Source organism: Hyperoodon ampullatus, assembly GCF_949752795.1.
Source record: "Hyperoodon ampullatus genome assembly, chromosome: 2".
Taxonomy (NCBI): Eukaryota; Metazoa; Chordata; class Mammalia; order Artiodactyla; family Ziphiidae; genus Hyperoodon; species Hyperoodon ampullatus.
In genome coordinates this window covers 128,553,891-128,566,059 of record NC_136915.1, presented here as the reverse complement: position 1 = coordinate 128,566,059, position 12,169 = coordinate 128,553,891, and the positions used below count along the sequence as shown (strand labels likewise).

Sequence of the window (12,169 nt, the reverse complement as noted above, 5' to 3'; positions counted from 1 at the left end):
ATCGTTTCATTGCTTTCATATGTATACCACATCTTCTTTATCCATTCATTTGTCAATGGACATTTAGGTTGTTTCCATGTCTTGGCTGTTGTAAATAGTGCTGCTGTGAAAATAGGGGTGCATGTATCTTTTCAAATTACAGTTTTGTCTGGGTATATGCCCAGGAGTGGGATTGTTGGATCATATGGCAACTCTATTTTTAGATTTTTAAGGAACCTCCCTCCATACTGTTTTCTATAGTGGCTGCACCAATTTATATTCCCACCAACAGTGTAAGAGGATTCCCTTTTCTCCACACCTTCCCCAGCATTTATTATTTGTAGACTTTTTAATGATGGCCATTCTATGGTGTGAGGTGGTACCTCACTGTCTCACCGTTGTTTTGATTTGCATTTCTCTAATAATTAGTGATGATGAGCATCTTTTCATGTGCCTATTAGCCATCTGTATGTCTTCTTTGGAGAAATGTCTATGTAGGTCTTCTGCCCATTTTTTGATTGGGTTGTTTGGGGTTTTTTTGTAATTGAACTGTAGGAGCTGTTTGTATATTTTGGAAATTAAGCCCTTTTCAATCACATCATTTGCAAATATTTTCTCCCAGTCCTTAGGTTGTCTTTTTGTTTTGTTTATGGTTTCCTTTTCTGTGCGAAACTTGTAAGTTTGATTAGGTCCCATTTATTTATTTTTGCTTTTATTTCTGTTGCCTTGGGAGCCTGACCTAAGAAAACACTGGTATGATTTATGTCAGAGAATGTTTTGTCTATGTTCTCTTCCAGGAGTTTTATGGTGTCTTGTCTTATATTTGTCTTTAAGCCATTTTGAGTTTATTTTTGTGTATGGTGTGAGGCTGTGTTCTAGCTTCATTGATTTACATGCAGCTGTCCAACTTTCCCAACACCACTTGCTGAAGAGACTGTCTTTTCCCCATTGTATATTCTTGCCTCCTTTGTTGAAGATTAATTGTCCATAGGTGTGTGGGTTTATTTTGGGGATCTCTGTTTGGTTCCATTGATCTGTATGTCTGTTTTTGTGCCAATACCATGCTGTTTTGATTACTATAGCTTTGTAGTATTGTCTGAAGTCTGGGCAGGTTATGCCTCCTGCTTTGTTCTTTTTTCTCAGGATTGCTTTGGCAATTCTGGGTCTTCTATGGTTCCATATAAATTTTAGGATTATTTGTTCTCGTTCTGTGAAAATGTCTTGGGTATTTTGATGGGTATTGCATTAAATCTGTAGATTGCTTTGGGTCGTATGGCCATTTTAACAATATTCTTCCAATCCAAGAGCATGGAACATCTTTCCATTTCTTTGAATCATCTTCAATTTCCTTTATTAATGTTTTGTAGTTCTCAGCATATAAGTCTTTCACCTCCTTGGTGAGGTTTATTCCTAAGTATTTTAAAAGGGATTGTTTGTTTACATTCCCTTTCTGCTATTTCATTGTTAATGTAAAGAAATGCACCAGATTTCTGTATGTTAATCTTGTATCCCGCTACCTTGCTGAATTCATTTATCAGTTCTAGTAGTTTTTATGTGAAAACTTTATGGTTTTCTATGTATGATATCATGTCTTCCTTACCAATCTGAATACCTTTTATTTCTTTTTCTTGTCTGATTGCTGTGGTAAAGACTTCTAATACTATGTTGAAGAGAAGTGGTGAGAGCAGACATCATTGCCTTGTTCCAGATTTTAGCAGGAAGGCTTTGAGCTTTCACCATTGAGTATTATATTGGCTGTGGGTTTGTCATAAATAGTTTTTATTATGTTGAGATATGTTCCCTCTATACCCACTTTCATAAGGGTTTTTATCATGAATGGATGTTGAATTTTGTCAAATGTTTTTTCTGTATCTATTGAGATGATCGTCACATGGTTTTTGTCTTTTGTTGATGTGGTGTATCACAGTGATGATTTGCCTATGTTGAGCCATCCATGTGACCCTGGAATGAATCTACGTGTAGCTATTGTTAACTGTCTTGCCAGAATAAAAATGCAATACCTGATTCTTGTTTGCATCCTGCACTGGGGAAAAAATTGTAGCAGTGCTGTGCTGGAGTCAATTTTTATGAGCTAGCTATACACCATCTCCTCCCAATTCAGCATTTAGTGAGCCCACATTGGTAGTTTATCCACCACTGTAGAATATTCATGTCAGGGATTGACAAATGCTACATATTAGGTACCACTTTCTCTAGAACTTGTTAAAACATTTAGCAGGTCACCACTGGTTATAACAATACTGGGACGATCAGACAAATTTTAATGTAGACTGTATATTAGATGGTATTTTGTGGCTGTTAAGTTTCTTGGATATGATAATAGTGTTGTTGGAGAAATCAGGTATTTTTTCTACTATTCTTTCAACTTTTCAATAGATTCGAAATTTCTCAAAACAAACAAAAAAAGAAAATGGGGTAAAAAGGCTAGATATGGAATCACACAATGTCAGAACTGAAAGGGATGTCAAAGCCTTTTAATCTACACATGAGGAAAGCAAATATCCCATAGCCCATTAGGATCCAAGTCTAAATTAGAGTTTGCATTTCCTGTCAAAACATTTGCTTAAAAACACAGAAACCTCTTTTCATAACCTGTCTCATCTAGTTTTAAAAAGAGAAAAAGTATTACCTAAAGATGCAAAGCATTTAATTACTTTTCTTCATTTTCATAGGTATGTAGGGTTTTGTATGAAATTTGTAAATATGTTACTATCTCATGGGATCAAGCCTATCCTGGTATTTGATGGATGTACTTTACCTTCTAAAAAGGAAGTGGAGAAGTCTAGAAGAGAGTAAGTTAATTCTTTAACTTTTTAAGATCTGACATTGTGGTCTGTATAATATGAATTTCTTTTTGTTTTAGTTTGTTGAGGCTTGTTTTAATCTCTAGTACATGAACAGATTTCCTTAAATGTTCCATGTGTGCTAGAAAGGAATGTGTGTTCTTCAGTTATTGAGTGGACGGTTTTATGTCTGTCCAGTAAATCAAGCTTATTGGTTGTAATGTTAAATCTTCCATATCCTTATTGGGTTTTTTAATGGTTTTTTTGTTTGTTTTTTATGTGTGTCTACTTAATTCATCAATTACTGAGAAAAGTACATTAAAATTTCACTATGATAGTGGAATTGTCAATTACCTTGTAGTTCTGTCCAATTTTTTTTGCTTTGTTTATTTTGAAGCTATTTTATTGGTTGCATTCAAGTTTGGAATTTGTTATATTTTTGTGGCAAATTGAAGCAATATGTAGTGACTCTTAGTCTCCATGCTTTTTTGTTCTAAAGTCTATCCTGTCTGATGTTTGTATAGCAGTAACAACTTTCTTTTGTATGTTCCTAATGTCTTTTTCTGTTTATTTTCAGTTTTACTGTGTCATTGGTTTTAAGTCTGTCTTCTATAAAGAACACATCACTGTAATTTTTTTAGCCATTCTGTCAATCTTTGTCATTTTTTTTTTTTTTTTGCGGTACGCGGGCCTCTCACTGTTGTGACCTCTCCCGTTGCGGAACACAGGCTCCGGACGCACAGGCTCAGCAGCCGTGGCTCACGGGCCTAGCCGCTCTGCAGCACGTGGCATCTTCCCGGACTGGGGCACGAACCCGTGTCCCCTGCATCGGCAGGCGGACTCTCAACCACTGCACCACCAGGGAAGCCCAATCTTTGTCATTTTTAAAACTGGAGAGTTTTATTCTTTTTACATTGATCATTAATTACTAATCTATAGCTCCTACCTTGCTTAATCTGGGTTGATTGTTTTTTCCACCCTTATTGTTGTCTCTTGTTTCTAGTTGAAAAGTGATGTACTTTATTTCTGGTCTTTTAGTAGTTATAATTGAAATTTTATCATTCATATTTAACTCAACATAATCTAGTATTTTTATAACAGACCTTAGAAAGAATTTTTGTATTTTTTTTAAGAATTTCTGTATTTTATTGAAGCACCTATTCTGCCACTTTTCATCTGTTCTTGTTTTTACCCTGTGTTAGTTTTTAGGTCCAGGAGTCATTGTGCTGTACAGGAAAGAGCACTGGGCTTAGTTGTTAAAGGTAGTATGAGTTAGCCCCAAATAGAAGTAAACCTCACTGAGTGATCATTTTGTGAGAGTGCTGCTTGCCTAGTTTTGCCATCTCTGGGCCTAGAATCAAATTAGAGAGGGCTCTTCAGGTCTAGGTTTTTCAATCTAGCTGTATTTAGTGGGCTCTGATTCTTAAAGTCAGAACTTTATAAAGTTTATAAAAGGGTTAACTGAGACTGTCTGCACCCACTATCTAGTAGGAATAATACACAGTTTATTAAAAATACTTTTAATAAAAAGTTAGTTCCAGGTTAGTTCTTAAAGGATTGGTGCCAACCCTAAACCAGTGTAGCTAAGGGACTAGTCCATGCCATATCCCACCTGGGTGTCCCCCATCCTGTTCTTAATTCTAATTACAGAGTTATTTCCTCTTGCTAACTTCAAGAAAGGCTAAAAAAGGTTTCAGCTGTCTGTCTCTGACCTGAGTGCTCTTTCTGACTTATCTCTGTAGGATCAGCTTTCTTTGTGCCACTGTAGTGGTGGGAGGGGCATTTAAAATCCTTTTCTACAAAGTCTCCTCATCTCTGGAGCTCAGTTTAAAAGTGAACTAGGAAATTTGTGTGTATGTGTATATGCACATTTACTTAAAAGGTAAACTTCACGAGTTCATACTGATACTTCAATTCAAATTCAAGACTACAGGGTTTTTTTTTTTTTTTACTTAACTTTTTCTGTATTGTGTCCGTTGCTCCTTTCTTTCATACTGAGAATCCTCGTTTTCAAGGATACAAGGATAATAAAGTTAGAATATCTTATAATAGCTCATTTATTTTACCCCACATTATACTCAACAATAGATTCAGAATAAAATACGAATACTACCACTACCAATATGATTGTTGAAAACTGTTACAGTTTCTTTTTCTTTCCTTTGCATGTGCACTCTCTCCCCCCATTTCAAAAATAGTGGTACTACATTGTCAGGGCACATAACTACTGCTCTCTCCCTAAACAGGGAGAGAGCAGTAGTTATTTAGTCTTGCGTCTACAAATTACCATATAGCTGATGGCTATTAACAGTCCTTATATTAATGTCTCTCGTGTTATTTTGGTTTTTCCATAGTTTGTCCTCTAGTATTAATAGATTCCACAGAGAAACTCACGGGAAACAGTATACTTCAAGTTCTTAGTATGTTGATAAATTTGCACCCTTTACACTGGAAAGTTAGTTTTAATGGTGTAAAAGCCTTGACTTACATTTTCTTAAGTGTCTTCATTACTCCATTTTCTTTTGACATGAAGCATTGCTATGGGAAAGTCTGATGATAAGCTTGTGTGTACAGGCACTGTAAATCCTTGTTCTTTTTGTCTAGAAGCCCCAAAGATCCGGGTTAATATTCTCAAGAATTAGATGTGCACTTTTAAATGAGTCAAACTTTTTTTATTCTAGGAAAAATTCTTGAATTATAGTTTTATTGTAATTTTTTGAGTCCTTCTCTCACCTTTTTTTTTATCTTGCAGAAGAAGACAAGCCAATCTTCTTAAGGGAAAGCAGCTTCTTCGTGAGGGGAAGGTCTCAGAAGCCAGAGAATGTTTCACCCGTTCTATCAATATCACACACGCTATGGCCCACAACGTAATTAAGGTGAGCTAAATAAGAAATTAAGCCAAAGTAACAAATTACTGGGTTCATTTAGGGTAGTTATAAGTTGTTTGTTGAGTTGTTTGTTAAGGAAGTAAAGGGAGGAAAATTATTCTAGGCCTAACCTTCAGGAAAGCTGGGTGTCAGAGGAAGAAGGAACAGTATCTGTAGGTAGAAGAGAGGAGTCCAACAGTTTCCAAGGGAGAAATCCTAAGGAATAAGTGAAGCTCTCCCTTTTTAGATGTGTACTTACATAGATAAATGTGCTCCACAGAGATGCAAGGAATAAATTCCTGGAGGTTCAATCCCACCCCACTCTCATAGTCTTCGACAGTTACTGTAGCCTTCACTCATCAATGACTGTCAGAGATCTGTTGAAGTAGCCTGGCCAACTCAGGATCTCTACAGACTTCTAGTCTACTTGATCTGCTTCTTAGAAGCTTATTTCCTTATTACCTGTTACCATAAATCTTAGTGTCAGCATGCCCAAAATCACAGCCCACACTTCCCCCTTTTCAGTTCTGTGTTCAAACTGCTTGGTAAACAAATGGGGAAATAGTGATTAAATTCTGTTGTTTCATCAGTACAGTGTAAGACTCGTGTTCTGTGATAAGAGAACCTGGGGAAACGCATGACTTGTGTTCTTTTTAGGGCATAATCATTCTTAAGATGGTAGCTTTCTATAATTTGAAATAATTAAGCTTTATAGCTTGTATTTGCCCCCAAATGTACAGCAATATTTCTTTTTTCCTAATTTATGTATTGATTTTTTAAAAAGATTTCTTAGTGGCTGTATGATTAGTTCAATATATATAGGACTAAAAGTAGAAAAACTTACTTCAAAGGAAATGATTTTCAAAAATAATATTAGCAAGTATTCAATACATGTTGAAGCTGGTAATAAAATGGGTTTGATACAGGAAGTTGTTCAGTGCTTTGCAGATGCTGTTCTTTAGATTGACCAATCCTTTCCGACAGGCTGCTCGGTCTCAGGGAGTAGATTGTCTTGTGGCTCCATATGAAGCAGATGCACAGTTGGCCTATCTTAACAAGGCTGGTATTGTACAAGCTGTAATTACAGAAGACTCTGATCTCCTCGCTTTTGGCTGTAAAAAGGTACCTAACTACAACTACTCCATACTATTTTTCTATGTGGATGGAAATAGTGTAAATCAGGAGCTAAAGTTTTTTATCCTATTTAATACCTGCAACTAATATTTACTTACAGTTGTTAATAATTGTTTTATTAAAATGAAAAGAAAGGTTTTGCTGCTTGACATTTGTGTAATCTGGACAATTTTTCAGAGTAAGCCCTTACAATTAGAGGGTTTTGTTTTCTCCAAATTCTTTAGTGGAATGTGGTCTTATTTTTTAATAATGATAACTTATATGCTTTATATTTTTCAATTCGGTTAGGTAAATAAGCTAACTTATCTACTAATGAGATGTTCTGCAGTTATTTAGAATTATGTATAAAACTATTTAATGGAAAATTTTATTATGATATATTAAGATACAAAACTATAGGGTGATTTCATTTTTGTTAATATCTATGTTATTTATATTATCTATTTATTTCATAGATGAAGAAGGATCTGTGAAAAGGTTAATGCTGGGTAACAGTGATAGATGAGACATTTGGGGCAACTTCTGTTTTCTTCTTCCTGAATTTCTGTGTTTTCCAAATTTTCTACAATGGACATGTATTACTTTAAGACTAAGCAAAAGGGTTACTTTAATATGTAAAAGCGGAAGGTAAGGAGAAAATGCTTTTTGTATGAATTGCTATTTGACATGATAACCCTGTAATAGGTTATCATGTCAAAAAGGGCCTTCTTTATACCAGAGTCAAGACAATTGAGTTCTGGCGTATGACCTTGTCTAGCCATAGCCTATGCTTCAATTTAACTTATTTGCAAATATCACAGTAATTAACTGGCCTACCTGTCTCTCTTCCCAGTTATGATAAAGAACAAGAAAGACTTCTTAGAAATACTGCAATGTCTTAGATGATGAAAAATAAAAATGGCTCTTTCAGGTGTTAACAGTTTCCATTCCTCTTGAAGGTTATTTTAAAAATGGACCAGTTTGGAAATGGACTAGAAGTTGATCAGGCTCGGCTAGGAATGTGCAAACAGCTTGGGGATGTGTTCACAGAAGAGAAGTTCCGTTATATGTGCATTCTTTCAGGCTGTGACTATCTCTCATCGCTGCGTGGGATTGGATTAGCCAAGGCCTGCAAAGTACTAAGACTAGCCAACAATCCAGATATTTTAAAGGTAAGAGTGATTTACCAAGTGTCATATTCAGTTCCTGAAGCAGTTCTTAAATAATAGATGAACTCAGAATATGGATCTTAAATATTCTATTATATCCATATCCAATATGGTGTCATTGAAAGGAGAAAATGACTAAAACACTAGAACTTTGCTTTTGGCAACGGATGAACCATGTTTTCAGCAACTGACAAAAAACAAGTAGTAATTTTTTAAAATAAAGACTAATATAAAGAAACTTAAGGATAAGATATTCTAGGGTAGAATTAATGTTATAACGTATAGTCTTTTGATTTCTGTCCTGTTACTCTGTAGTAGTGGTTCTCAAACTTTTTGGTCTCAGGATCCCTTTACAATCTTAAGATCTCTTTGTGGCAATTATTTTTGTTTATATGGGTTATAGCTATTGATATTTACTGAGTCAGAAATTGAAACAGAAGGAACTTCCCTGGTAGCGCAGTGGTTAAGAATCTGCCTGACAATGCAGAGAACACAGGTTCAATCCCTGGTCCAGGAAGATCCCACATGCTGCAGAGCAACCAAGCCCGTGCACCATAACTACTGAGCCCATGTGCCACAACTGTTGAGGCCTGCGCACCCTAGAGCCTGCGTGCCACAACTATTGAAGCCCACCTGCTCCAGGGCCTGCATGCCACAACTGCTGGGCCTGTGTGCCACAACTACGGAAGCCCGTGTGCCTAGAGTGCATGCTCTTCAACAAGAGAAACCACCACAATGAGAAGCCTGTGCACTACAACGAAGAGTAGCCCCTGCTCGCTGCAACTACAGAGAAAAGCCTGACACAGCAACGAAGACCCAATGCAGCCAAAAAAAAAGAAATTGAAACAGAAAAATCAAAATGTTTATTAATTCACTTAAAATTAATAATTAATTCATTACATTTTAACATAAATATCATATTTTTATGAAAAGTAGTTATCTTCTAAAACAAGTGAAAGTTATGAGAGGAATTGCACATTTATATAAATCTCTTTAATGTGGCTTAATAGAGTACAACTGGATTCTTTTATTACTTCCTCATAATTTGATGTGGTACCATGTGTCATGTATTTTCTAGAAAACTCTGAGACCCCATACATCACTGCTCTATAATTTCTCTGATGTCTTTACCTTAAAAAATTAAACATACATTAAAGAAGCTTATTCCTACCCCACCCCGCCTTGAGTAGTTCTCTTAAGCCCTTAGAGTTTGCAGAGAAGAATTTCCATTTTTTGTCTCCAAGGGTACAAGATGTGAGTCCTCAGGACTAAGGGTGGTGTACTACAATAGACAGATCTCAAGGTTGGGAGATGGTGGCAGATTTCGGAAGAGAGCGACATGCACTAATTAGCCTGTGACTACAGGATCACTTCAGTTCTCTGGATCTTCTTTGTCTCTGAGTTTGATAGAAAAGATTTAAAGCCCTTTCCAGCTTTAATCATCCATGACTCTAACAGGAATTAGAATGTTGACTTCATTTTTAAAATATGATCTATGAATATTTGGATTTTTTTTAATTCTTAGGTTTTGTGTGTTGTTTGTTTTTTGCTTTCTAGATGAAACGGGCTTTGAGGGTGAAGAATGTATCTTAAAGTTATACCTAGGAATGTAAATTTGATGTGTAACTGAATTTTTCATTCTTTGGATTAATAATAGAAAAACCAAAGAAAATACTGTTATAGAGACTTAGAATTTTAAGTCATGACATGGTTGTGTTTACTGTTAGAGGTTTTTAATGTAGATAAAAGCAATTGATTATTCTATCCCTCCTCATCCTTCTCTAATGTAAAGTGATGGGTGTTGGGAACAATGTGTTCCATCTTCTTTATCTGCAGATAACTCATAAATATTTTTACATTCATTATTAGGTTATCAAGAAAATTGGACATTATCTCAAGATGAATATAACAGTACCAGAAGATTACATCAAAGGATTTATTCGGGCCAATAATACCTTCCTCTATCAGCTAGTTTTTGATCCCATCAAAAGGAAACTCATCCCTTTGAATGCCTATGAAGATGACATTGATCCTGAAACACTAAGCTATGCTGGGCAGTATCCTTTCTGAACCAGAATGGTAGAACTTTGCACTTCTTCCATATTTTTGTGGTGATTTTTTAGTGAGACATTCAGTAAAAAGTTTGCAAATTGTTTTTTGCTTTCTTTTTTTATAGTGAAATCTTTATTTTGTTAAATTTAATTACAATGCTAGCGAAAATTTAGAGTAACATTTTGTTTATAAACCTGAGGCTCATCCATTATAACTTGCTAATTACTTAGATTGACTTGACAGAAACATGTACAGTCAGTCACTTAAGGTACATACTCCAAAGGTGGCACTTAAGAGTACCCCTCATGGCAAGCAAGCTCAGTTAACCAAGAAGAATGCTCTGAGCATATGAGTAGGCCAGTTGAGGATGCTCTTCCCATAGCCACTGGCCACGTACATCCAGGGTGATGTAGAGCTGTGAGTGACATAGGTAGTCGCCAAGACTTTCCTCTCCGTCTCCCTTGACAGGGAATAAGTGATGCCTTGGGACTTTGCTTCAGAAAATAGGCAACTCCTGTTGTGACTAGTAAACTATGACTGTGGTTTCAGTAAAGCTGAATGTGGAAAGTAAGTAGGGTCCACTGAAGTCATAAACCTGTGACAGTACAACACACTTTTCTGTCTTATTACAGTATCATTTGTTTGGTTGTTAATAAAAACATTTTTCCTTAATCTTACCAACCTAGATATGTTGATGATTCTATAGCTCTTCAAATAGCACTTGGAAATAAAGATATAAATACTTTCGAACAGATTGATGACTACAATCCAGACACTGCCGTGGTAACATATTAAAGACTTCTTTCTAAAAGAGCACATTTTAATTATATCTCGGGAACTGTGACTAGAGGCAAATCTTCATTTAGTAAACAGCTTTTAAGCATTTCTATATCCAGGCATTATGCAGGGTGTAGATTGAAAAAACTCGATGTTAGAGAAAATATGTATATTGGTTAATTTCCTTAAATTAAAAATTGACCACAAAATGTATTATCAAACCTTTACACTTGAACATTTCATTTGAATATACCAAATGTTTGATGACCTTTTTTCATCTCACCCCATTCAGCCTCTGGCAAGACCAAACCTAGAAATACCTCCCTTGGGGAGTAAAAACTGATTTTTCGCTCATTCACAGTTTAACAAATACTTACTGAGCACCCCTGCTATGTGTCTCTGAGCCCTTTCCTGTTTTCTTCTACTTTTCCCCAATTGTATGTATGTATCTCTTATGATACACTCTCCCACCATTCTCTCTTTTCTGTTCATATTTCCATTCAGACTCTGTTCTCGTTTATGTTCAGATTTATTCCTTAAGTAAGTTCTTATGACTCTAATTATCTCATTTATGCAGAGAATTCGCACATCTTTAACCCAATCTGTAGTCTGTATACCAATCACATAATTCTAAATATCTCCTGAATCTACATAAATGCTTTCCTGTAATCTATCCACGGTCAAAAGCAAACTCTTTATTTCTTATCAGCTTTCCTTAATAACATTTTTTCTTTTTAGCACTTGTTACTCCATAAATTATGTCTCTTGTTTATTTTCTGATTCTTCCCGGTAGAATGTAATCTTCATAAAGGCAGGGTTTTGTGATATTCACTGCCATATTATATTTACCACTTTTTTTGTTGAATGAATGAATGTCAGTTACATGATCTCTTTCATTCAGACTAGAAGACTTGGGATTTAATTTTTTTTAAGTGAAGTATTGTTGACTTACAATATTATACAGTTGACCCTTGAACAGTGTGGCTTTGAACTGCACACATCCACTTACAAAGGGGTATTTTTCAATAGCAAATACTACAGTACTACACGGTCGTTGGTTGGCTGAATCCGCAGATTCAGGAGAACTGCGGATATGGAGGGCTGACTATAAATTATACTCAGATTAACTGTATTGTTCAAGGGTCAACTGTATTAGTTTCAGGTGTACAACATAGTTATTTGATATTTTTGTAGATTATACTCCATACAAAGTTATTATAAAATATTGACTGTGCTGTACATTACATCCTTATAACTTATTTATTTTATATCTTGTAATTTGTACCTCTTAATCTCCTTCACCTATTTTGCTCCTCCCCCACCCCTGGCTTCTTTTTCATTGCTAAGTCCTTCTGCTGCTTTTTTGTCTTTCTGGTTAATAGTTTCTCCTTTCTCATAGTTATCCAGA

At 35.6% G+C, this 12,169-nt stretch overlaps 1 protein-coding gene across 2 annotated transcripts in view; it reads left to right on the top strand.

Moving 5' to 3' along the window:
* Positions 1-12,169, top strand: part of EXO1 (exonuclease 1) — a gene marked incomplete at its 5' end in the record, with an annotated part of 37,854 nt that overhangs the window by 2,360 nt on the left and 23,325 nt on the right. For both annotated transcript variants that reach the window (XM_079698327.1, XM_079698326.1), the window contains 6 exons: positions 2,673-2,792; positions 5,536-5,659; positions 6,635-6,772; positions 7,723-7,935; positions 9,802-9,989; positions 10,671-10,767. In XM_079698327.1, coding sequence (XP_079554453.1) covers positions 2,673-2,792; positions 5,536-5,659; positions 6,635-6,772; positions 7,723-7,935; positions 9,802-9,989; positions 10,671-10,767 — 880 coding nt within the window. The remainder of the gene's footprint in view (positions 1-2,672; positions 2,793-5,535; positions 5,660-6,634; positions 6,773-7,722; positions 7,936-9,801; positions 9,990-10,670; positions 10,768-12,169) is intronic.